Here is a 25,152-nt window from a genome sequence, read left to right as displayed (position 1 = left end):
TATTTGAGTTAAGAGAACTGATGGGGATGTTCTTTTAATTGTTATTCAAGCAATGTATGTCTCGTGACCAACTCACCATGAACACACTTCACCGATGATCTTACTCGCGGATAACTGGTTCTCTCTGCCCGACTCTGGCTGGATCAGCAGGTTGCAGGATGTGTGGCGCGTTATACACGAGTGTTGCCAACAGGGACGGTGTAGAGTGCCCTCTGGTGGACAAACTATACAACGCCAACACTCATGACATGGTTGAAGGGTGTTTCGTTTTTATTTTATTTTTGAAATATTCATTTATCGGCCATTATAAATGATGATACCGATAGTTTGGAAAATGCCTAATATCGGCCGATAATATCGGCCTGCCAATAAATCGGTCGGGCTCTAGTTATCGGTTATATCTGTAATGGGTAATTTAGGCACAGTAGGTTTATCGCCGTAGTTCATTTTAGCTCAGACGTCGTTGATGAATTAAAGTGAAGCGATCAAAAATAAACATTTTAATAATAACTAATAAAACTACAATACGAGATGACGTACTTCGTAATGGACTCCGTGGATACAGAGAGATTTGTTCACTAGACGAACATAAACTCAGTAAATAAAAGTACTATTCTTAAATTTATTAGTCAGTTGAGGGTGTCAGATATAAAGAGAAAATATAAAACACAAAAAACTTACTTTTTCCGTTGGAGTTTTCCTAGAAAATCTGTTGTTCTGTTGCCGCAAGTAGACCTCTCTTCGTACAGGACGCATTTGGCTCCAATTGACTTTCGCTGCGAACTTGTGTATAAAAAGGCGGCAAAACGTGGATAATCTCGCGGTAAAATGTATAATTTGCAACGAGATTTTCCCCGCTGCTCAAAGTACATACACACACAACCTGGTTTGTGAGGCCAATATTTGTGAAGGCCTTAAAAATCGTGGGAAAGTTTATAAAAGTGAAACAACTATTATAATTAATAATACTAATAAAGATGAAATCATACATGTATTGATAATAATTTAAACAACTTTTATTCAGTAATTATACCAATTTAAATTCCCCGAATTATGAGGACATCAAATATGGTTCCATAAACCAAATTACCTTGTAATGTAAGAATGTAAACCTGAAATGTGGTGTCATAAACCATATAATCATACCCACACCCACACCCACACACACATATATATAGAAATATGGCTGAGTGGTCCAAGCATCTCTCCAGTGACTTCAGTGCTGTATTTAGTCAACAGCAGATTAAAACTCCTTTGGGAAACATAAAACTGATTCATAACCCTGCATATATGTGTGTGTATATGTGTGTGTTTCCATGTCTGGTTGTGTGCCCATGCGAGCTGTTTTTATTCAGGTCTGTTTGGCAGGCGTATGACTACCTGCAGCGGGGGAGGCTTATCTCAATTACAGTAGATGCAGTTTTTGCTTCGATAAGCTATCTGACAAGCATGTTTATCTGCTGGAACATTATATCCTCCAAAGAAAACACCACCAATGTGGCTAGAAAAACCTACAGCTACAAAGCACACGTTGATAGTGTGAAATATTATCTTTATTGGGCCTGTTGGGGGAATCTGGAAAAAGAAAGAATAACGATGCAATCACGCCCACAATTTTCTTCAGTCCGAACCAAAATGGAAACGTTTAACCTGTTCCATTTTGTCATTAGGACTATACAGGGACTGTGCAGAAAATAATACGAGGAAGGGTTTTGGCAAAGTTTTTTCTGTTGCGAAAATAAGTCTACTACTAAACATTATGTTATTTTTTCCAGGTTCCAGTACAAGTTAAATAAATATGTTTGAACTAAAATCAGAATTGTTCAAATTACATACAATTACTGGCCACTTGGGGCACTAAAAGCTGGAGACAAAAAGCATCCTATTACTGTAATAAAAAAATCTGTCTATGCAAAGGTGATAGAATGTTAGCAAATAAATGCTTTTCTAATAGATATGTAAAGATATTAGCATTTGTGTTTCTGGTCGCAAGTTGAATGCAAGCCTAAAGCTTTATTTAGCTTTTAGCTGTGAGAATTAGTTGAAGAATATTTATATAAATAAATCGCAGGCCGCAAGAGCTGTGATTGGTCCGCGTGGTAGTAGCGCGTTTCCACTTTAGTATTTCTGACTGCTTCTCCATCTCCAGAATTTATTGTTTTGGATAAATAAAGATGGAACACATCGAGAAAAGGTTAATTGAGGAGGTCTGGAGATACAAACATCTTTATGACGGGTTTTCAGTGAAGGTTTCAGTTGTCATTGTTGAAAGTGAAGCAGGAAGTAGAAAGTGAAGCAGAAAGTGGAAACAAAAATCAGAGTGAGCCAGACTGAAAAGCGCACAAGTATAAATGGCTCCGGCGTAGGCTACGCGCATAGGTTATGCCGTCTATGTCCCGCAGTACTTTAAATGAACCTTTACTCCCAGCTAATTCAAAAAGAGGTAGCGTGCAATTGGAGCCGAAGTGGGCTGGTCATACCTAGGTAGACAATACCCACCTGTTACTCAAAGCAGCTACATCCTTAATTATGCTTAGATTTTATGCTTAGGTTTCTGTTTACCTAGTATCAAACTCAAAGACAGCCCATGGAAAACTAAGGCATGTGCATGTGTATGCAACAAAGTCACACAAAGACCACAACAGCCTCTCAATAACTCTGACTGGCTGATTCTATCAGCCTCTGCATCGGGTTCATTCCCACTGCTGCACTTGACTCTGATTAAAAAGTCACATCGGTTCATTTACCAGCCTTTTGACCCCCCCAAAAAGTGTATTTTCCACAGAGTTTAGAGTGCCTGCTTCCAATTATAAAGCCACACACTTGGGTGACCTTATCAGAGAATCCTGAGGACAAAAATCTAGCTCAGAAGAAGAATGCTTTGGAGGTAAAGTGTGCAAAATGAATTAGTAATTACGTAGTTTACGGATTGTCTGTTGGTTTAATCATTTAGAATTATATTTCCAGAAGGAAAGTTTGGTAACCATTGATACAGACTGAAAAATAACAGTGGAAAAAGAAAAAGACTGCAATATGACATCCCATGAATTTGCATTTCCGATGCTGCCTTCAAATGGAATTCATGAGCCTGTGGTTATGACACAAGAAGTTCCAATCCAAAGTACGCATCTCAAGTAGAGTTCAAATGCCCATTCATTTTATCAAGGATGCATTAGGGGGTAAATTTGGAGGACTTGGTACAGCCAGGTATCCCAGAATGCATTTCAAGTAAGCTGAGTCTACCTGTCCAGAGGCCCATGTCCATTCTCTGATTCAGAATTACAATTACTGTTACAGAGTGACCGTACTGCTCCGGCAGTGTTGCCAGATCACATGGTTTCACGTGCAGTTGGGAAGTTCTGAATTTTATTTCGCGGGTAAAAATAAAAAAAAATAAATAAAAAAATGGGATTTTCTTTTTAATGCTCATTTTTGTGTATGCAAGTTTACTAAATGCGCACTGCCTTTGGTGCTTTCTAAAGAGTAGAGAAGTACTCCATACTAAGAAATTATTGAAGATATTTCTCATTTCTATTTTGATGGATTAACCAACTAAGTGTTTCAACTCTATTTAAACTGGAGCCTTGTAATTTCTTCAACCCTGCTGAAATAAATGTACTGATTTGCCAGCACATTCATTCATAACCTTAGTATTTCTGCCATGGTCAATCCTCCTGGGGTCTCTAGGGCTATAAATAAATTTGATAACTAAACAGAGGAGGGCTTTGGATGAACTCCACCAAATGTTGTATTCTTATGATAATGTTAATATGAGTAATTACGATCAGCCCCTTTATTTACACACCTTTGTCTTCCAGCTTGTTTGCATACTACTCTCCTCTCCCGCTGCCAAGGCTTAAATATGGAGTCGGCAGCACTTTGACGTTGAGCGATTGTCCCGTCTTCGCATCTGTCAACCAGACCGGCGGCAAATTCATCACAAGTTTTTTGAGCTTTGTTCTGCTGGAGCTTGGCATGCTCTCTGCTTTTGGATTAGAGTGCCTGTGTTTGTTCCAGATAGAGAATTAGAGATCAGAGTGAGGCATTTCTGCACCTGTATCCCCTTCACGTCTCATCCCGTCTCTCTCCATCACTGGCCCTCTCTCTGTGCATCCCGTCGCCTCTCAGACACACTTGTGATGTTTTATTTGCATGCGCTGAATTAAATCTGCTACATGGAAGATTTCTTTGTGAATCTATGTAAAACTACACCTGTGTTATAAGCCGTGATTCACAAAAACAGAGCTACAGAGAACATCACAGTGCTTCTGATTTACTGGCTCAAAATAAATCCAGATGTCAAAGAGAGACTGATCTCTGCAAACAAGAGGTGAGAAATCAAAACCCAGGAATGCAATTCAGACAGTCACTGAGTGAAGATCCTGTCTGGATAAATTTGGACTTGTTCTTTTATTTAACTTTCATGTAAGTCAGTACTTATAGTAGTTGGTAAATAAACTGATCAGCCACAACATTATGAACAACATTTTGGACCTGGCATTCTCCACTAGATGTGGGGTGTGAACGGAGTAGATTGGATGGAGAAGGAGGGCACGACAGCTGGTGACCTGTGAAGGAACCCACCTGTCATGCGAAGAGACCAAGACTTTAATTATGCATCACTCTACGCCAGTGGTCGGCAACTGGCGGCCCGCGGGCCAAAATTGGCCCGCTTCCAGTAATATCTGGCCCGCCAGATGACATTGATAATCTGATTTGAAAGAAAAAAGTTTTAAAATTATTTACTATCACAAAAACGACAATTCCGTAGAGAATTCAGACCTTTTATTTAGAAAAGATAAAAATAAAATAAAAGCGTAATTTTCTTGATTCAGGACGCACACCGGCTTGTGGTGGGAACGTGGGACATATGCGCTCTTGAAATTACAGAGCAAAAAAGGAAAAAGCGAAAAAAGAAATTACTGTTTAAATTAAATAAAGGAACAATGAATATGACTAACAAAAACGGTAATGACAAGCTTAAAAGATTACTCACTTAATGGGACAACTGGCATCACCCTTCAGTCACGATCTTTTGGATGTGACTTTCACCCGCAAGCAGTTATTCCAGATTTTTGTGCGTCAGGCGATCCCTCTCGTGCGTCTTAATGGCATTCATCGTAGAAAAGGTGACTTGTAGGTGGAGGGAAACATCGTCAGCACATAAAAGGCGAGTTTCTTGACCCATCTGTACTCATCTGAGCATGTCATCCAAAAGTCATCCACTGATTGAAATCAATAAGCTCCAGCTGAAATACGGCCTCACGAACTGCGGTCAAGTGCGGTCGTTCACAGAAAGCGAGTCAAGCCAGCCGCGTTTGGATTTTTCTTGCGCGTATATTTGTTTACTTACAAATATGCCGGGACAGGCCAAAATGCGAAATGCACACAAAAATTAATGAATAAATACAAGCTTTTTCATAACGCAGCCATAGAGTGGAGCTAAAGCAGTAACACCAATAACAGTCTGTAGCAAATTGAAGTTACTTTATTTTAAACGACTGACTTTCTTAAATTACTTTTTTGTTCAAGATATAGTAGTAGCCTATAGATGGGGGGAAAACGTTTTGTTAAGGAGAAAAAAACAGCATGTTTGTAACGAAGCACAGTTCGTTACCCGTAAATATTGCACATGGGTAATTTGCACAACAATAACTTGAGTTTTTGAAATAACTGCACATTGCACTTTAGTCACGATAGCACTTTATTTGCTAGATTTGCACAGTACATTTTGCACATTGCTTATTTGCACATTTTGGTACAGATACGTAAATTACTTTATTGAATGTTTAAAGAATTTTTAAGTAACCTCGTGGCCACGGGTGGTTACGTGCCGTCGGGCGGGTGCGGGGGTGCACACTCGGCTCCGCCTGCAAGAGAGGGAAGTTAAGCTCTGAAAAAATTATGCATATATATATATATTTATTGGAAATAGTAAACGATAAGCGTGCAAATGTAATTTTAAAGACTTGTGGTGCATATTGTTAAGTGGTAAAGGTGCAATCAGGTGCGATAGCGAAATAAGCGAGTTGTTTGTGTTAACAATTACCTGTCCAGTCCGTGTCCTCTCCAGAGTGCGCGGCCAAAAGACTCCACCGGGCGCACAGGCACGGTCATATACGTTCCGGGAGAGACCAAGCGGCAGGACAGGAAGTGGGGGATTTCTAATTTTGGTGTTTATTTCTATATTTTGTATTTATATTTATATATGTTTATTTGGGTCAGAATGGCAGCAAATATCACTTATTGTAAATATTATGGATTATTGACAGGGGGAATATTTTGTCATTGGTAAGACAGCAAATTGATAATATTTTAACTTACCTCTGAATGGATGAGTCCAATGATTAGAGCCGGAGACACAGTACATAAGGCGCCATTTACAATCTGTCTGGATTGCAGGTCTGATCTCACTGGATATATGCCATGCTTGTTTGTTGCTGCTATGTTGCGTTTGGGTTTAAATAAATGTAACGGAAACTGAGAAACCGGAGTCTGCTACTTTTCTCGGCATCATCCAGCCGCTCAAGGGTCATCCATTTCACAATGTTTCTGATTGATGTGATGTTTTGGCCCGCCATTCAGTTGCTCGGAAAAAAATTGGCCCCAGGCCAAACGTACTTGCCGACCCCTGCTCTACGCCTTAGTACGATTTACATAGGTGAGTTACATAAATGTACACTGCTTTATAACTGTCATGAATGGTGAAGAATGGTTGAAACCCTTTTTGTAGCAGGCTGTAAACTTGTTTACTTCTGCTGTATATCAGGACATCTATGGAGATTGACCATAGACTGTATATAAATATGGACAATACGTCCACTCTGCCTTGTTTTGGCCAAACTAACGCTATTTTCCCTGAACTATGGGTGGCGCCATTTTGTGAGCTGGGAGCCGGACTCTGCTCAGTACGGTCCTAGAGTGGAGCCACACGGAGCCACATTACTGTTGCCCCGCCCACACTTGCGCCAAAATCACTCACATTTACATTTAATTAATAATATGCCATGTTCTACCTCCACCTGTTTCAAAGAAATGTAATATACACTGTACTTATTTTACTATTATTTTTTTCCCCCAACTCTCACGGTGCTCCTGGCATGGCAACTAGTAGTCATCATGATGTCACACTGTTTCTATAGCGTCAAATAACTAACTAAAACACATTTTAAAAAGGATTATTAACTACCTAAAATGAGAGAAATCATCAGTGAAAAGAATTATTTGACGTGTATTTTAGCCTTTTGGTTTGGCCCAAGTCCCATCCACTAACATGGAGGGGGTGGAGCTTATGGCCTATACTGCAGCCAGCCACCAGGGGGAGCTCTACTTGCTTTGGCTTTACTATTGAGGAGCTGCTCCGCCATCCATCTTTGTTTACAGTGTATGGCAGTGAACGTCAACTGGCAGTCCATGGGCCACATCTGGCCCACCACAGCTTTCCATCTGGCCCCCAGCATATTACTGAAATAAACAGTATGTTCCTGTATTTATTTATTTATTAAATCAAATGAAACAAACACTCTCTATAATCGTTTTTCACATATCTCCTTGCTTGGGCTTTTTTCCCCACACAATAGTGTCTCAATAACAACTGTCAAGATATCAGATAAGAGCATGGTAAGTGCAAGCGTGGCACATCAACAAATAACAAATAAAAGAGACAGGCCTTAGTTATTAGAAATGTTACTGTTTACATCAAATTAAAGCCAGCTTTACAGGTGTATGCTGATCATGGTGAGTACATTCATGACCAGTGTCTTCAGTGTGAAGACTGATGGCCATTGATGGCCTCACAAATATGAGGCCTAAAATATCGCAATCTCCTCCTAGTGGCAGTACAGGTAATATGAGTCTATTAACACTGAAAGGCTAACAAAATACCATAAATTTCAAAGGAAAATTAATATAGCAAATAATAATATATTAGGATACAATATTTATTTTATTTTTTACGAGAGCATCTGGCCCTCACAGGGTCTGCCGAGAAAAAATTCTGTCCCTTGGACAAATGTCGTCGATGATGTTGGGATTGACTCGCTTTAGGAGTCAGCCTCAAGTGGCCTTTTGAAGAACTTCAGATGTTTTTGATACACTTCGGTTGGCTTCATTTTCCAGTTTCTCAAGCCTGATTTATGGTTCTGCATTGGATCTCCACCGTAGTTGGGGCATAGCTCAATACCCTACACCGTAGCCCATTTTGTTAGTGCTTTTATTAGCCACGCATTTGTTGAAAGTATCCATGCCATGATTACAGAATGATGACAATTATCAACGCACAAGTACTGTATAAATGTGTATACCAGTGTAGGCTCTGCATAGGTCCCTTATGGGAATATAAAGCTAGCTTGAGGTGGCCACTTGTATTTGCCTTAACCGACGACATCGGCAACACCGCCACGATAATCCATCTCCGTCTTGCAGAATTTCAACAGTGGTGCTCCTTAGTGTTTGTTCCATTGCGTAAATAATGTTTCAGCATCGTACTAATCAAGTTCCAAAGTTCCACTCACGCACAAAAAAAAAATCTTTTTTACTTCAGAACACAAAGAAAGGAAACAAAACGAAATCTTGGCTGCCTGTCCAGAGTTATGCATCCCAGCTTCATTTTTTATCTCTGACTAAACAACCGATGAGTACACTCTGCACAATTGATCTGCGCAAATAAAAAAGGCAATTAAGATTTGGGAAGGCAGGCCTTCCTAAATTTTTTAAGCAGAGCAGTTGCTTGCCGTTACTTGTCTTTCTTATTTGTTGCTCCAGTGCATGATTTCCACAATCATATCATGCATAACAAAATTCTAATTGACATTCCATCTTCCATTAAGAGATTAGTGCTAGCACAGGATGTAGACGTATTAGTTGGATGCAGCTGTGGCACTCAGCTGTTTTGTGTACCTAAACATCACATGAATCTTTTTCATCGCTTGAAGGCAGTTTTCTGGATCAGTTTAGGGAATTACCCCCAGGTGTGTTTTTTGATTTTCCTTCTCATGAACTGGATTAATGAAAGTAATGGAAATAATGGAAGCCTGTTTATTCCTCTAATAAGCTCGTACATGCTGTTAGGATTTAGACACCTTTATATGATGACAGATTCATGGAAAGTACGGGGATATACTGTATCTAGTAGCCTCTAGTTGCACTCTTTCTTCTCCACTTCATTTTGAATGACAGTTGAGATTTCCATGCTCTATGAGGAACAGTGCAGATTTTGTTTTTTTAGATTCTGATTTGCATATTTACATGCATATAGTACTGAAGGCCTCCTTTTAATTTGTTCTCAACAACATTTGATTATGCAAGCCATTTTAACCAGCAGGGACTGCGCCGAACACAGTAATTAACATCCAGTCAAATGAATACCTCATATGAGATGAGAAAATATGAGCCTTGCGCCAGACTGCTGGACGCATTAATCCATGTGATTTTACAGTGCTGCCCTTGCCTCATGTTTCCTGACTGTTTACGTGACACTAAAATATGTCCAGCCCTGAGGCTTAAGCAGACAGCTGTAACTGGGCTTATGCCATTGCCATTCAGCTATTGCTATTACTTTTGTCTTCATTAACTGCCTGAATATAATCACCTGCTTTCAATGCACGTGCCAACGTATTAATTTTAGCTCATGCAACTGCAGCTGCTGTGGCTAACCACTAGCACAATTGTAAAGGGTTTGAGGTAGATTACACCAATCAGAGATAGCATTATGACCACCTACCTACTATTGTGTAGGTCTCCCTTGTGCCTCCAAAACGTTTGGGACTCATCAGAGAATGGACATGGGCCTTCTGAGGGTGTCCTGTGGTGTCTGGCAAAGTATGTTGTTAGTGGGGGCCTTTGAGAGGAGGGGTCTCTGTGGAACATCCCACAGATACTTGATCAGTTTGGGATCTACTGAATTTGGAGGCCAGGTCAACACCTTGTGCTGTTCTTCATGTTTTTTTGAGTTGTTCCTAAAGCGTTTTCAAGGAGTGCCATTGCTACAGGTTGGGGGTGTCTGGTCTGGTCTACGTAGGTAGGTTCTACATGTCTAAGTAACATCCACATGAATGTCAGGTCCAAAAGTTTCCCAGCAGAACATTGATTTGTCACAAGATGATGGTTAATGTTATTTATGTCTCCTATGTTGTGGCTGATTGGTGTAAAGTGAAATCTGAACCTCTACTACAGCTGAAATATAAGCAAAATATCTGACCACCAACTAGAAAAGGAACCAAACCAGACTGGTCTGCATACTATAAATAGATCACCTTCCACCTCCCCACAAACTAAAAGTGAGTACCTTTGAGCACGACACATAACCTTCAACGGCTGCATCTGCTCGCCGTGCAGACTGTGTTTATACAACAGCTGGCAGGTGTGAATGAGCCCATCAGCGCGACGGTGAAGCAGAGCGTCACTGACGTGCTCACTCAGCAGAACTTCCCCCCCGAAAGAGGAAAGTGCCGCATAACGGTAAAACTAAATCCTTCACGCACCAAAGCATGATTGTCAGGTTTAAGCAAACTGCCTTTGTGTCAGAGATTACTGTGGCACTCCAGATGGTCTTTATTTCTTCATTTCATGTTCCCTTAACTGATTTTGATGCTTAATATTATACTGTTTTCTTTGTTTTCTGTGATGTATTAGTGTGTGTGTTGTGTACATGAATACCACAAGCTGCAGTTTAAATCCTTATCTTGCATCACCTTTAAGCATCATGTACTCATGTCTGTCTTACATTTATAGTTTATCCAGTTGAATGTGCTTCTCTGTCTTTCTCTCTAACATTTTTTTTATTGTTATTTATGCCCCACAACCCTAATGTGAACATTATGATTGGAATGAAGTTGACCTTTGGACGTGAGCCGCATAGTCTGATCCTATTAGATGCTTACCGTGATTTGTTGAGTAGCCGTCCTTGAGTTCAAGTGGTCGTTCGTGTGGAATTTGAAGGCATTCCGTAAAATTGCTTTGCTATCACCAGAATGGGATTGACATGAATTGTCTATACAATCTAATCAGTTCATCTTTGAATTCAAACTGGACGTTTCAGCCCAAGTTGGTGAAATTCTCTCAAGGCCTTCCTGAGATATTGAGTTTGCAGAATCTGAGTCCGAGTGAACCTTTGTCAGATTGGTTTAAAGTGAGTTGCTGCTCAGCCTAGGTGTTGCTATACTTTGTACATCCTAATAGCACGATGGAAAATACCCGTCTCTCACCCTGTTTAAAACCTAACTGGTTTAGATTTTGGATCAACTACATAGTTTGAAAATGCTGTATTTTTGCTTTATCTGAAATGTTTGATTTTAGCTGTGTTGTGTTTATCATCACAGCAGAGTAAAAGTGCTCAGCTGAGTTACACACAGCAGCAATCTAACGGGATGATGTTTTACAGGAGAATTCTAGTAAAATGAAGGCTCACTGCTGCTCTGTTTGTTTTCCAGGTGAAGGTCAGTCCATTGTCCAGAAAAAGTTGTAACGTTTTGCACGAGGACTGTTTGATTTACATCAAGTTTTACACACAGAACCATTGTCATTATGCAGACTATGCAGGACTCACACTCCGAACTATGAATAATCAAAATACCACAATCAGCCTCGTGTGATTAGATGGGCTCCACCTTACACTCCTCCCAGCCTTACTACAGATTAATTAATTGGTGAGTATGTGAACCTTGCTTCTTTAGACCTGGACAAGTGATTAATTGAAATAAAAACTTTTACAATTTTTTTTTTTAAACTGCTGCCATTAAATGCAACTTGTGAGTCTGGGATTATGACATTATAAACTGAGTACACAGAATGCTTGGCGTGCCCCTGTTAAAGGGGAATTACCGTTTTTTACAACCTGGACCTTATTTAAAATACGATTGTTTACTCAGCTATATAACTTTGGTGTCATTTGGAGTCGTTCAGAAGATATTTAGATCCACGTATACCCATATGACTGGGGCACCGAAACGCAGCCTCTAAATAACGTATTATCTTCCGCAAAATTGATTTATTAATTTCACCAATATTTTGTTATGATACGCTAGTGCTATTCCACGTTGAGTCCGGAGTTAACCGTTATCATCATCCAGGGTCTGTAGATTGACCTACTAACCTCTGACCTGGATGATGCCATCTCTGAGAGCTCATCTCTGTTTACCTGTAATTTGCTATTTTTTTGCAACATGGCTGAATATTTTTTCCGGTTCTGAGGTTATGGACGACGACTTTTTTTTATGATGGACGTCCTTAACATTTTGAACCAGAGTATACGGATGAGGAGCTCGTTGAACGGAGGATGCAGAGGCAGAGGGAGGAAAAGCTGACCAAAAAACAACAAACCGTCCGTCCGTCCGTCCGTCCGTCCGTCCACGAATAGATAACGAGAACACCAGACTCAACGGGCAATAGCACTAGCATAACATAACAAAATATTGGTGAAATGAACGAGTTTGGCGGCAGATAATGCGTTATTTAGAGGCTGCGTTTCGGTGCCCCAGTCACTCCCACTATATGGATATACGCGGATCTTAATATCGTCCGAACGACTCCAAATATATATTTATGTCTGAAATAAGGTCCAGGTTGTAAAGAAATGGTAATTCCCCTTTAACTGAAATGGTTCTGTACTGACGAATGAGCTAAAATTCCTAATTCCTCAAAGTGCATGCAGACGATGGATCAGCAGTTACCGAAAATATTTAGCTGCCGTTACTGCTGCTATTGCTTTCGGGACGTATGTGAAAACATTATTAAATCTTTGTGTTAATTATTAGTTTTTTTAGCTTAATCAACTAATTGCACACATGTTGACAACAAAGTGAGTATTTTCATGCTGCAGTTACTCCCATCCAGAATATTCTCAGTATTACTGTGAGAATAAAACACTGAGCACTGAGCCGACAGCAAGAATCACTTTGGGCCTGTTCCACCGGCGACGGATAAGAAGCTTACATTCTCAATGCATGAAAAAAAGTTTTTGCACACAAATGGGATTAATTTCATCATCGTGCAGAGAAGCAGTGTAGCTTAGAAAATCTGAGCTTTTTCATATTGTTGGAAAGTTACCCAGGGTAACAGCGCCCACACAGTCAGTCTGCAGTCAGTTACTGTTTGGGATGGTTGTTCTCGCCGATGCCCAGTGGGTCACTCGCAGGGTCTTTGTTTATTCACTCGTTCAGTTTTGGAATATGTTTGAATTACTAAACTCTGTGTTTAGACTGAGTGTTTAAACACTGAAAACATGATAATATCACAGCACTGTTTGGAAAAGGAGCCAACAACGACCTTTGCTCTTCTGTTCTTTGTTGCTTTTGTTTGTTCAGTATATCCATAACTTTTCTTGGCTTGAATTTGCTGAAAATCACTTCTAAGACAATGCCAAACTGTCGATTATGTACTTCCCTCTTTAAACACAAAAGAAGATGGACAAAGATATCTTTATTTTCGCCTCCTTCAGTGCAAGTCTGTGGGGAATCTGGAGTTCTGTAATATAAGCTCTATACAAACCGAGCTCGAGACTAAACAAGCCTGGGTTTACATTTTCTCCGCAGCACCACCGATGGGCTCCGCATCTGGAAACGGTTTTCGTGATCTGTGTAGTATGTAATTTTAAAGCCTCTGTTTAGATTCCATTGAATGATTCGGACAATTTAGCCTGAAATAAGTGATACGATTTCAACCAGAAGCAGCAAGGAAGGCGCCAGACAGCCTGTCAAGGTGGTAAAGTAAAAAAAATAAGAAACTGAGCCTGTGACATAAGCCGAGGGATTCCGGCTCAAAGCTGTCAAATCAGAAAATGTTTTGAGCTCAGCTGGTCTCCATTGTGTACACTACACTCAACGGCTTCGCCTGGGTTTAGGGCCAAAACAGTGCTTGGGTAACTGTCGGACGGTATTTCAAATACTTCTTTGGAGCTTTCTTCTCTGATCGCCGCAGCACCGGCGCTCCACCGAGCACCCTGCTTTTCTGTATGACCGTGTGATGCAAGGGTGTAATTTTTGTTTCAAGTGTCGGCAGGGGACAGCTCGAGCTGCTACAACTAGCCATCATTAAAGAGACAAGTGTGCTCTCATTTACATTTGGTGCTTACACCTTTACTTAAAATTCAACCTTTATTTGTCACAGCCAGGTGAAGGCTAATGGCAGGAATATCTTTCCTTTCAAACAGGGGCTTTGCTGTAAAGAAACAGCCGAATTAACTACACATATTAGTAGTCATAGAGATGGATGCATTGGTTAATTGATTGGGACTATGGTAGTTTTGCCCTCAGCCATACATTTATCCAGGAAAAGCACACGCTTACTGTTAGAGCCTCAGAGAAAATATCGACTGAATAAATAATCGGCAGAAATATTCAAGGTACCAAAAGGATAAACCTCTCAGAAAAAAACTGCTGCCGATATCCATCATCACGATCAACATCCGCAGTCCAATATGCCAAGAATTACAGCCATGTTGGGCCGCTCCACATCTCGTGATATACAGCCAGTCCCAGTGATCAGGGCTAATGCAGGAAGTGACCTTTACGGAATCAGATGGAAATGGAACGTATGGCTTTATGTGCTTCTGTTTCCTCCTCTGTTCCCTTTCTCTCATGTGTTTTTCTGTCCCTCTACCTGGCTGCCCTAAAGCACATGCACAGGGTTTCTTCCAGTTCAGCTTCTTCCTTGCTAGTGTCGTCTCAGTGCTTCCTCTGAGGTTTCAACTTTCGCCGAAGACGAGTCTTGCAAATGTTCGTACCTGTGAACCTCCTCAGTTAACCTGTCCTCGGTGTGTTCCATCTTTATTGGTCCAAAACGATCAATTTGAAAATTGTGGAGATGGAGAAACACTAAAGCCTGATATACGTTACAACCAAGCGTCTGCGTCGCCGTCATTTCTGGGGAGATGCATGTCAGGCTACGGCATTAGGGTCTGCATAGGGTCTGGGCTGACGCTAGTAGAAACCATGCACGGCTCTGTACACTGACCTCCCCACTACCCCTTCAGGAGCTGTTCTCTCCCGCACACACACAAACACACACACCGAACTCAGGGCCTGCCCCAGGCACTTTATGCAGCATTGGTCTGACTCTGGACATTACATGCCATTTTAATTTGTTACATCATTTCAATCTATGACATTTATGTTATTATACTTATGGATGTCTTTTATATCTTATCTTGTTCCTGCCAAACTCAGGGGCTGCACAATACAGATTGGACTCACTTAAATCTGTAGTTTATGTTTTTTGTCCTATATATATACATATATACATATATATATATATATACATACATACATATATATATATATATACATACATATATACATACATATATATACATACATATATATACATCTCAAATGTTTCATATATTCAGTGTTGGTGTTTAACTTGTTGCACCGTGGGCCTTAGAGTCATGCTGTTAAACCTCAATGAACCTCAAAATCTCAAAATCGAATTGACAAATTGCAATCAAATGCATTTGCGCTCCCCAGATGATGATCTCTTTGTAGTTTCATTTCACGTCACCACTTCATATTCAACCTTATCAGCAAACCCTACGTGATCTAGTGATATCATCCGTGTTTTATCTCTTTTTGTGTCTCAAGACATGCACTTAAAGAAAAATTAAACATCAAAGATCTGTTCACGGCGTGAATAATATTAGTAGAAGAAGAAAGTAGAAAATGATATTTGAACACAAACAAGACACTTAGGAGACACGGATATCGCTGGTGGTGAAACAAGGACACGGCAAAGCATCAAAAAAACACGCAGAACTCCACAATGAGCATAATTATCAACTTGTTGGGATAATATTATGACAGTTTCACGCTTGTGAGCACGATTAGTTTGCACAAGTGAGCTGTAATGGGGAGACCATACAAGCAATAACGTGTTATTACTGTCAGATCCAGCCATTAGCTGATGAGTCGATGCTACTAGCGCATGAATAAGTGTGCGTGAGTGTGTGTGACGGTCTCGGTGTCAAGGAGGGAATCCATTTGCGTGTTTTTCTTGTGCCCCTGTTAAATGTCTTTTTTGGGGCCATAACAACTAATCACGTCTTACTCAGATACCTCATTTCCTCCTCCTCCTTCTTTCCAACGCATTAATTCTCTTAGTGGAGCGAGAGAAGGTGTCATAACTTTAATATCCCCGCAATCCTAAAATCCTCCAATTTAATCCCCGCATTGTGATGTAAAAGCTGTAAGGAGCAAAGGGAAGGTGTATAAAGCCATAAAACCTTGATTTGGCATGAACCTCAGGGACTGAATAATATCGTCATCCGGGTGTGTGGTTAAAGGAGTTTTTGAAACTAAAATGTGAGAATAGTCTTTGGTAATTCTTATTAGGCTGAGAAGAAGCAACAGCTACTTTATATGAGAGCTGCAATATGCATACTTTATTTCCCAATACATTAGTGTATCCATTATTTTTTGTGTAGTCGAATAAGCCTTCGGCAAACTTACCACAAAATAATAACCATAACTTCTAGCATTCATCTTCCAGTGTTTTATTCAGACATTTTCTCAAAGCAACATGTCTGAAGAAACCCTTTCAGACTTTTACCCTGTGACAATATTCATCACAGACTTTCCGATTAATTTAGTGGTAGGAATAGTGTCAGGATATGGAATCTTGGACCTTTACTCTGTTAGAATTTCTTTTTTGGCACGCTTCCCGATTTATTTTAAATCATCATTATCCCCTTGTCTTTCTGGTAGATCTGTGTCCCTTGTGTTTTCCCGCCTTTGTGGTTGTTTGCCTTGACTAGAGTCTTTAAAGTCTATCTGCTTCCTCACCGGTTCCTCGTGGCTATGTGTTATTTTCAGTGTTACAGAACTGAAAGTTGTCACTTTGTTTCTCCTTACTGTAGTGACTTTTGTTGGGTTACGTTTTGTTTGTATCTTATGTGGATTAGCTTGCGTCTTCTTTGCAGTGCATTAAACAGACCTTTCACCATTTCACTCTGCCTCGTCCTAGTATGTCGGGTTCTTCCCTTTTTTCTGACCATGAGCTGTGCAGCAGTTACTGGAAATGCAGCTTTATGATTTGTGTAAAAAGCCGTTTTCATCCACTTAAGAGCTTAACGTTGATCAGAATCTGTCATTTAGTTTAACAGGTGTATACACCCATCAGCCACAACATTATGAATATTATTAGGTTATATTGTGGAGGTCTCCCTTGTGCCTCCAAACCAGTTGTGACTCATCAGAGAATGGACATGGGTCTTCTGAGGGTGTCCTGTGGTGTCTGGCAACAGAATGTTGTTAGTGGGGGTCTTTGGGTCCTATGGGTTGAGGGGAGGGGCCTCTGTGGATCATCCCACAGATACTTGATCAGTTTGGGATGTAGTGAATTTGGAGGCCAGGTCAACACCTTGTGCTGTTCTTCATGTTTCTTGAGTTGTACCTAAAGTGTTTTTGTGTGTGTGTCTGTGTCAGACTGCATCCTGCTGGGGATGGCTGCTGCCATCAAGGAGTGTCATTGCTATGGGGTGGGGGTGCCTGGTCTGGTCTAGGTGGATGCTACATGTCTAAGTAACATCCACATGAATGTCAGGTCCAAAAGTTTCCCAGCAGAGCATTAAATTATCACAAGATGGTCAATGGTACTTACTTCTCCTGTCAGTGGTTTTAATGTTGTGGCTGATCGGTGTATATTAAGCTCCCACACTGAACGGTGCAGTCTTTTTCTTTATTTTCGGTCTTTGAAGGAAATAACTTTCAGCAGGGGTGGCCCCACCCTGAGCACGTCCCGCTGGGAACCAGAAACCCTTTCCAAAGAATTTCTTTCCACTCTGATGCGACCTCTGTTATCTTGAACTCAGGGCTGCACCCGCGGGCGTCACAGCAGCGAGAAGCCTAAGGAGCCTCTGAGGCCAGAGGTGTCGTCAGATAAGGGCGAGATTAAACACATCAACGGCCAGGAGATCATCTACCAAGGCCCCAAATCTGCCGAGAAGCTGCAGAAAGAGAGACCCAGGTGTGTGTTTGTAGCCCGCGTCTGTCAGTTGGATACGTCTCCCTGTTAGTCACATGGATGCCACATTTGTTCATTCATTCATTCACAGAGGTCAGAGTGAGGGCAGGAATTAATAATTTAAACGATAATGTGTCAGTGCTTGCCTGTGTGGATGTGTGTTTAATACGAATGTGTGTGTGTGTGCAGTTCAGACGAGCCCCTGATCGAGCTGCCCCACAAAGTGTCGGCGTCGTTGGCTCAGGCGTTGGAGAAACTGGACATCAGCAAGAGAGCAGAGAACGAGAAGATAGGTCAGTTTTCAGATTCATTAAACTCAATATTTGTGGGTTTTTTTTGAGCACCTGTACCTCGAATCCTACTCTAGAATACAACAAACCATTTCAGAAGATACTGTAAAATAGTCACAGCACTGTGTGCTGCAGAAATAAGGCCTCAACCCATTTCAATCAGGCGTGAGTGAACAAGAAAATATTTATTCCATGATGTGCACAATGAAACGATCGAGTCTTTGACGGTTAGGCCCAAGTATTTGAGAGGGAGAAGATAAGGCTGTGCTCAGAAACTGGAGGTGGTCGGGATGGAGGAGGGTCACAGCACTTCAACTGAAGTGACATCTGACAGCAGTGAGGAAGAATGTATTTAAAGTTGACAGCAGTGACGTGATTGGATGAGTGAGAATGTGGAGGATTGGATAGGTTAGAAACACTCCTGACTGGACTTAGGTTGAGCTACATAGCTACTTTTATATACAGGAAGGGGAAAAGTCTTGTCTTAAAGGCTGTGACACTCCAGGCCCTGGTTTTTCTGGTATGTCCAGCGCCGTTGGACCCCCGTTGGTTCAGTGGATTCAACGCGTTGACTACAGAGATCACTCTGATTGGTTGATCAGCTTAGAGAATCAGAGCACAGGGAGAAAAAAATGTCTTTGTAACTGGTGGAGGTAGAGCACCTCTGGCTCCAAACTCGCAAGATGACGCTGCCTGTATCCCTGGGAAAATAGCGTCAGTTTGGCCGGTGCAAGGAAGTGAGGATGCGTTGTCCATATTTATATACAGTCTATGGTCCATAGACTACCGTAAGAGGAGTCTGAATTTGTCTGTAACTTTAAAAGAGACAAAATAACCAAGTTGCTCCACTAAAAACAATAACTGTTGGTTGATTTGTAAATTAGAAACAGGCTGAAATTTCAAAGTTAAAGCCTTATGTTGTATTATGGGATGTGAAACAAGATTAGCAGCATTTCCAGTTTTTGTTGACGCTCGTGATGAATAAGATTTGTGGAAGTAGAATTTATGGCGGAGCTGTTTATTTCATTGCATCCACACTGGGTTCTCACTGATTTTCTAAATGACATGGAATTCATCAGGCTGCACATGTCTTCCTAATAAGGTGCTGCTGGAATGTAAATATGTACTAAACAGTCCTGTCTTATCAGGGCATTTATGTGCAGAATTAGGTCCCAACAAGTCAAAAAATTCTAACTGTGCATTGGGAATACTTCAGCCTTTTAACAACAAAAATCTGGAAAAAGAAAAACTGCTTTCAGAGCATTCATATTCTGACTGCTCTGCCAGATTCTCTCACGTTTTTAAGTAAATAAACAATCAACTGATTTAATAAATCAGGTATTTGAATTTCTCTCTCTTCTCCAACAGAGAGTCAGACTGTCATGCTTGGGACCCGCTGCAAAAACGCAGGATGCAAAACAGTGAGTGTCTCTTTATCATGTGTTTAGTGTGTGTGTGTGTGTGTGTGTGTGTGTGTGTAACTTCTGTGGTATTTCTGCCGAGGCCCAAAATAGTCCGCCGTCTGACATCAGCAAATGTCGACAAATTCATCAGCCACACCGACGGGTGTTGCCTCCGCAAACACATTTGTGCTCGTACCTTTGTGAGGACGCCTTAACGTAATTAACCTTTTTAATCCAAAGCAGCACCAGAAAGTGTGTCCTCACTCTCCTGGTCTGAAACTTGTCCTCACAGAGATAGCCATACAGATGGACATACACTTTCTGCTGTGCTTCAGTCTCTGTATTGTTTATTAAGAGCTCCATCTAGTGGACGAGCCAGGTAACAACACATTTGGTCCATTACCACATCTATCACCAACTTTTCCCAATGCTCTTAATAGTGATAATAATAGGAACATTACACAATTTATATATATATATATATATATTTGAACTATCAAAATGTTAAATAATAAAAAACATAAATAAACAATGTGTACACACATTAGATGCAATGCTCTAAATGAAACAACCCATTTATTTATTTATTTATTTCAAATATGGCTAAATAAATAAAATTAAACAAAAATATTCTTTGCACAGGTCAAAACTCAAGACAAAATATCTCATAATAAATAAATAAATATATATATAGATATATAGATATATCATCAGAACGTCAGAAGCCTCAGTCCAGAAGAGTGCAGTCCTAGGAACAAGATACTGCGCAGAACCCTCAAACTCCCAGGCCTCTGGTAGAGGACCCGAGCTTGAGGATGACACAGATACCACCCCAAGAGGGTGAGAGGGACGTTTTACATATATATATATATATATATATATATATATATATATATATATATATATATATATATATATATACACAATTAAATCAATCTTTATCAGTCACCATTTTCTCTGACTCCATCCCGGCAACAAACGACCTCAATCAGGCCCACAACCCCGAGATTGAGAAACACTGAATGCAGACAGACTCGTGACCGGTGACCTTATCATGTGACTGATGGCCTGGAGCGTAAATCTTTAGGACTTTCTTATTGATCACATGATCTTTACGCTGCGATCATTAGCATCGTGTTTGTGTCTTCAGATCTACCAAGGCCCAGAGACCGACAAGGAGGTCTGCACCCACCACCCAGGAGGTCCAGTCTTTCACGAGGGGTAAGAAGAAACCATTCACTGCTGCGTGTTTACAATAGATATTAAAAACAAAAGGCCTGAACCACTGCATTGTTATTTGCACACTCCCTCTTCAAACAATAATCAGAGGAGCTCTATAGAGAATGAATGTAAACCAATCTGATGCATGCAGAGCAATCATAAAAGCTGGAATGTAAAAAAAAAAAATACAGATCAGACAGTTAATTAAAGATCAGGGCAAGTTTGCAGATCAGACTACAATTGCTCTCCTCCATTCATTTTCTCCGTTAATCTGCTGTTAGGATAATTACATGCTGATCAGTCGCGGTGTTGCTCTCTGTTCCCTGAACGACGGCGCTGCTAAAAGCGTGACCCTTGTTTTGTTTTAGGTACAAGTACTGGAGCTGCTGCTGCATAAAGACGACAGACTTCAATGCTTTCCTGGACCAGAAGGGCTGCAGCACAGGGAAACACCGCTGGGTCCCAAAGCAGGTACAGTACATGCTGCACCACCACCACCACCACCACCACCACCTGGAGAACGTACCACGTTAAAAGGCAGGCTGAACTTTAGGGACTGCTTTAAAGTTTTCAAGAGGAAAAAAACCTATAAGATATCTTTGAAACAAACCAAAAATCATTTTAACATGACCTACTTTTTGCTTGTGCACTGGTGTGTAGAGTTTATTCTGAATCATTTTGTGCTTTTTGATCAGAAAACAACCAAACATTAGCCTGGAGGGAATCTCACCCACAAAATTGTTGTGGGGGAATTTTGGTCAGGAGTCCCTCCGTTGGGAACTGATTATGCTCCAGCAAAGATATGAGGGTCCTGAGGGGCTTTATGTGTCATCTGAACACCGTGGAGTTACATTTTTTTTACAACAATATTGATCTGATTGGTTGTAGGACTATCCAATGGCATCCAGAGGTATTTTTCCTCTGTATTGGATACCACAGCCCATTACGAAATGTCGTATTACCAGACTCAAATTGGCTTCACTCATTCCTGAAATACCTTTTCTGTGTTACAGAAAAGTGTGTCAATAAGAACTTTTATCCCTTCCCTCATACAAAAAGATCCAATCATAAAAGATCGGTTTCTTTGTCACTGACCAGTGTTTGTGTGATTCCTTACAGGACAAGAAGAAGGTGGCGTGTCGACACGACTGGCACCAGACTGCAAACAATGTTGTTGTAACGATTTACGCTAAAAACGCAAACCCAGAGTTCACAAGCATTGAGGCCAACCGGACGGTGGTGAGTGTGTTACACAAATACAGTGAAGAAGCTTGTTTCTAATCAGACGACATTCATCAGTTGTTGTAAATGATAATGATTTTAGTAACAGTTAATACAGCACGTTGGGTTTCCAGGTTGTGAAAACCTCCTTTACTCTTTTTTTTTTGTTTTGTTTTTCATTTCAATAATAAATGCATCCTGCCCTTTCCAAGAGTACCAGAGGTGGAGCTAGCTAAAATGCTACATGACTTGTTTTCATAAGGCACTAGGTCACTTTTAACAGAAAAATAAAGGCATTAGTTAAAGAAAGAAATTTGTTTAACAGCAGAAACAAAAAAAATGTCTTGTATTAATATTTAAACTTTTAAACCCCATAAACTTGTATTTGTTTGTTTTTTATTTGTAAAGCTATCATAGGGAAGCTAAAATTAGCTAAGAAGGACAGGGATTAGCTGGGAATACATGCTTCTACAAACCAGTACAAGGATTTCTAACATTAGACAACAACCTTCCAAGTTTTTTTTTATTTGGCTAACCTTTATCATTATTTAAAAACATTGTTAAGTCTTAAAGGGATATATGCGCATACGTAGCCTCCAGTTTTAATCAGCTAAATAGGATCTAACTAAGGATCTCTTTCAAGGGACGTTCGTATTAAAAGTCAAACCCTATTTATTCATTAAAACTTGCATTCTTTGTCTTCCTTCCCTTTTCTCTGTAGCTCTCATGTCAAATCCAGTTTGAGAACAACAAGATTTTCAAGAGAGAGTTCCACTTCTGGGGGGTGAGTACCACCAACGCTGTCAATGAGAACCAACCCGTCTATACATATGAATGACTACATTTAGTTGCAACATAGACACATTTAAGTGGACTTAGTGGCAAGGGGTGGTTGGGGTGGATGGTGGACGCACAAAGCACATGATTTTTATCCTGTCTCTAGTTTGGTTTAGCCAACAGAAAACAACTTTGGCCATGGTTAGGAAGAGATTTGATTAAACCTAATGAAAAGTCAAAATTATATTGGAGCTGATCTGTGTTCGACCAGACAAGATTGTTTCCTTAAAGTGCTGAGTGCCTAAGTCTTACCATAAAAAGTGGAGCTATTCATTTTGCGGTCTGTAGCAATGTATTCGCGCCTTGCCCAATCTTATCTTTATCATGTGAATAGAAAATGTAACCTGGTTGCAGCATTGTTGCTAAAGCAGTGGCAGATTAAGTATTAAACTTTCAAACAAAACAGACCCAAGTACAAGCACAATGTGATCAAATCTCATCAATCTATTTGGTCTCTCTTACCTTCAGGTGATCGACGTGAAACAAAGCTCCGTCAACATGGTCCCAACCAAAGTGGAGATCACCCTACGTAAGGCCGACCAGGTGTCCTGGGGCAAACTGGAGGACCCAAACTACAAACCTGAGCCCGAGCCCGTGGAGGACCCTTTCGCCGAAATAGCAGAGTCGTACCAGCCCGACTGGGACATTGAAGACGACGACATCAGCGACTCGGATGACGACTGGGCGTACGACACAGATCAGAATAAAATGAAGGAGGAGAAGGACAAAGAAGAGCAGAAGAAGAAGGATGACGAGGAGCAGAATTTAAAAAGGAAGGAGGTGGAGGAGGAGATGAAAAGGGCGATGGAGGAGAAGAGGAAGCTGGAGGAGCAGAGGTTGCTGGACGAACAGGAAGGATTTGAAGACATGCCAGAGCTCGAGTAACTCAAATAGATTTTTGTAACATTTATGTTACATGTAACATAGAAGAGAGAGAAATTCAAATACATGTAACATGTAATATTTATTTCTGAAATAAGTAGAGTACTATACAAGTGGTTACTAATAACTACCTCTACCAACATTAGAGGTTCAGCTAAAAAAAATGGGAGTTGATTCTCTTGAAGTGTTTCGTAAAAGTGACTTATATCATGTTTGTGGTTGAATCATTTACATATTATTAAATTACAGTAGAAACCGATTCTCTTTTTCTCTTTAAATGTGAACACAATAACAGCTAAATGCAACCGCAACACAAGCAATAAAGACTTTTCTATGTCTGTTCCCACGTCTAAATTTCTGTTGTTTCATGTCTAAAAATAAAAAAAACATCTCACGACTCTGCCGGATCTATGATACAAATTCTTTGCTTAGTGTAAAGCTGTTAACCAGAACACATCCACGGAGAGTTAAGCAGAAAGATTAATGATTCATTTAAAAGCCTGATGACTCATTTGACTATCACTAGTGTTACAGTCTGTAAACGAAACAGCTCAGGTTGGATCAGTGTGTGACTCATGCTGAAATTGTATTTCCACGCATTGTTTTCATTATTTTAAGCCTATTGTACAACTGTGAACACGGCCTACACTGGATTACTCACTGACGGGTTTTACTATAGCCTAAGACCGACAGAATATACAGTATGTGGAGCAATTGTTTAGGACAGGCAAGAACTAGTCCTATCAACGCCTCATTATGCTTTATATGAAGTGTTTGTCAGATCTTATAAAGCCTGACTTGTAAACCATTGAAAAGGTTAACTTACTTTGTGGGGAAAATGGCAGCTGAATCCATGGCACAAGTCAGCGTCCAAAGAGGATCAACTGGCAGCTAGGGTCGCTCTGTTTAACAAACCATCTGGCATTTGTTATAGTCCACACATTTTGTTCTGATGAAGAGCCAGGGTGCTAGAAATGTCATGATAATGTTGGTGCCATAATAAGAAAATGGCAGGTAGGTAAATGTTGTCACATTTGAAGCCATTTGTTTCTCGCTTATTCCACAGTAATGTTGAAGTTTAGTAAAGTAGTTACTGGCTGGGTTCTGTAAAGTGGCAATTTGTATTGTTATTGATCCTATATAAATAAAATTGAATTGAATTAATGTAAATTCCCTGTGTTTACTTTCACACTAACATGGATAACGGAAGGTTTGCAGTGGAGATGTGTTTGCTAGACTTGTACTTGTTGCTTTCCTGAGATATTGTCTTAACAACAATGGGAAAGGCTTGACGTTACAATGGCTTTCAACTACAATAACCTATCAAATACATCCTTGGACGGAGC

The 25,152-nt window shown here is 40.4% G+C and overlaps 1 protein-coding gene across 1 annotated transcript in view; it reads left to right on the top strand.

Moving 5' to 3' along the window:
- Positions 1-23,809, top strand: part of LOC311486269 (cysteine and histidine-rich domain-containing protein 1-like) — a gene marked incomplete at both ends in the record, with an annotated part of 45,292 nt that extends 21,483 nt beyond the window's left edge. Inside the window, 8 exons of the mRNA XM_084542061.1 lie at positions 17,801-17,955; positions 18,142-18,245; positions 19,611-19,663; positions 20,796-20,866; positions 21,235-21,337; positions 21,986-22,105; positions 22,809-22,871; positions 23,393-23,809. Coding sequence (XP_084398187.1) covers positions 17,801-17,955; positions 18,142-18,245; positions 19,611-19,663; positions 20,796-20,866; positions 21,235-21,337; positions 21,986-22,105; positions 22,809-22,871; positions 23,393-23,809 — 1,086 coding nt within the window. The remainder of the gene's footprint in view (positions 1-17,800; positions 17,956-18,141; positions 18,246-19,610; positions 19,664-20,795; positions 20,867-21,234; positions 21,338-21,985; positions 22,106-22,808; positions 22,872-23,392) is intronic.
- Positions 23,810-25,152: the final 1,343 nt, after the last annotated feature.

The sequence above is a fragment of the Chelon labrosus genome (genome assembly GCF_963514085.1).
Source record: "Chelon labrosus genome assembly, chromosome: 1".
NCBI lineage: Eukaryota > Metazoa > Chordata > Actinopteri > Mugiliformes > Mugilidae > Chelon > Chelon labrosus.
The sequence above is the reverse complement of the archived record's forward strand: the minus strand, read 5'-3'. Positions and strand labels throughout refer to the sequence as shown.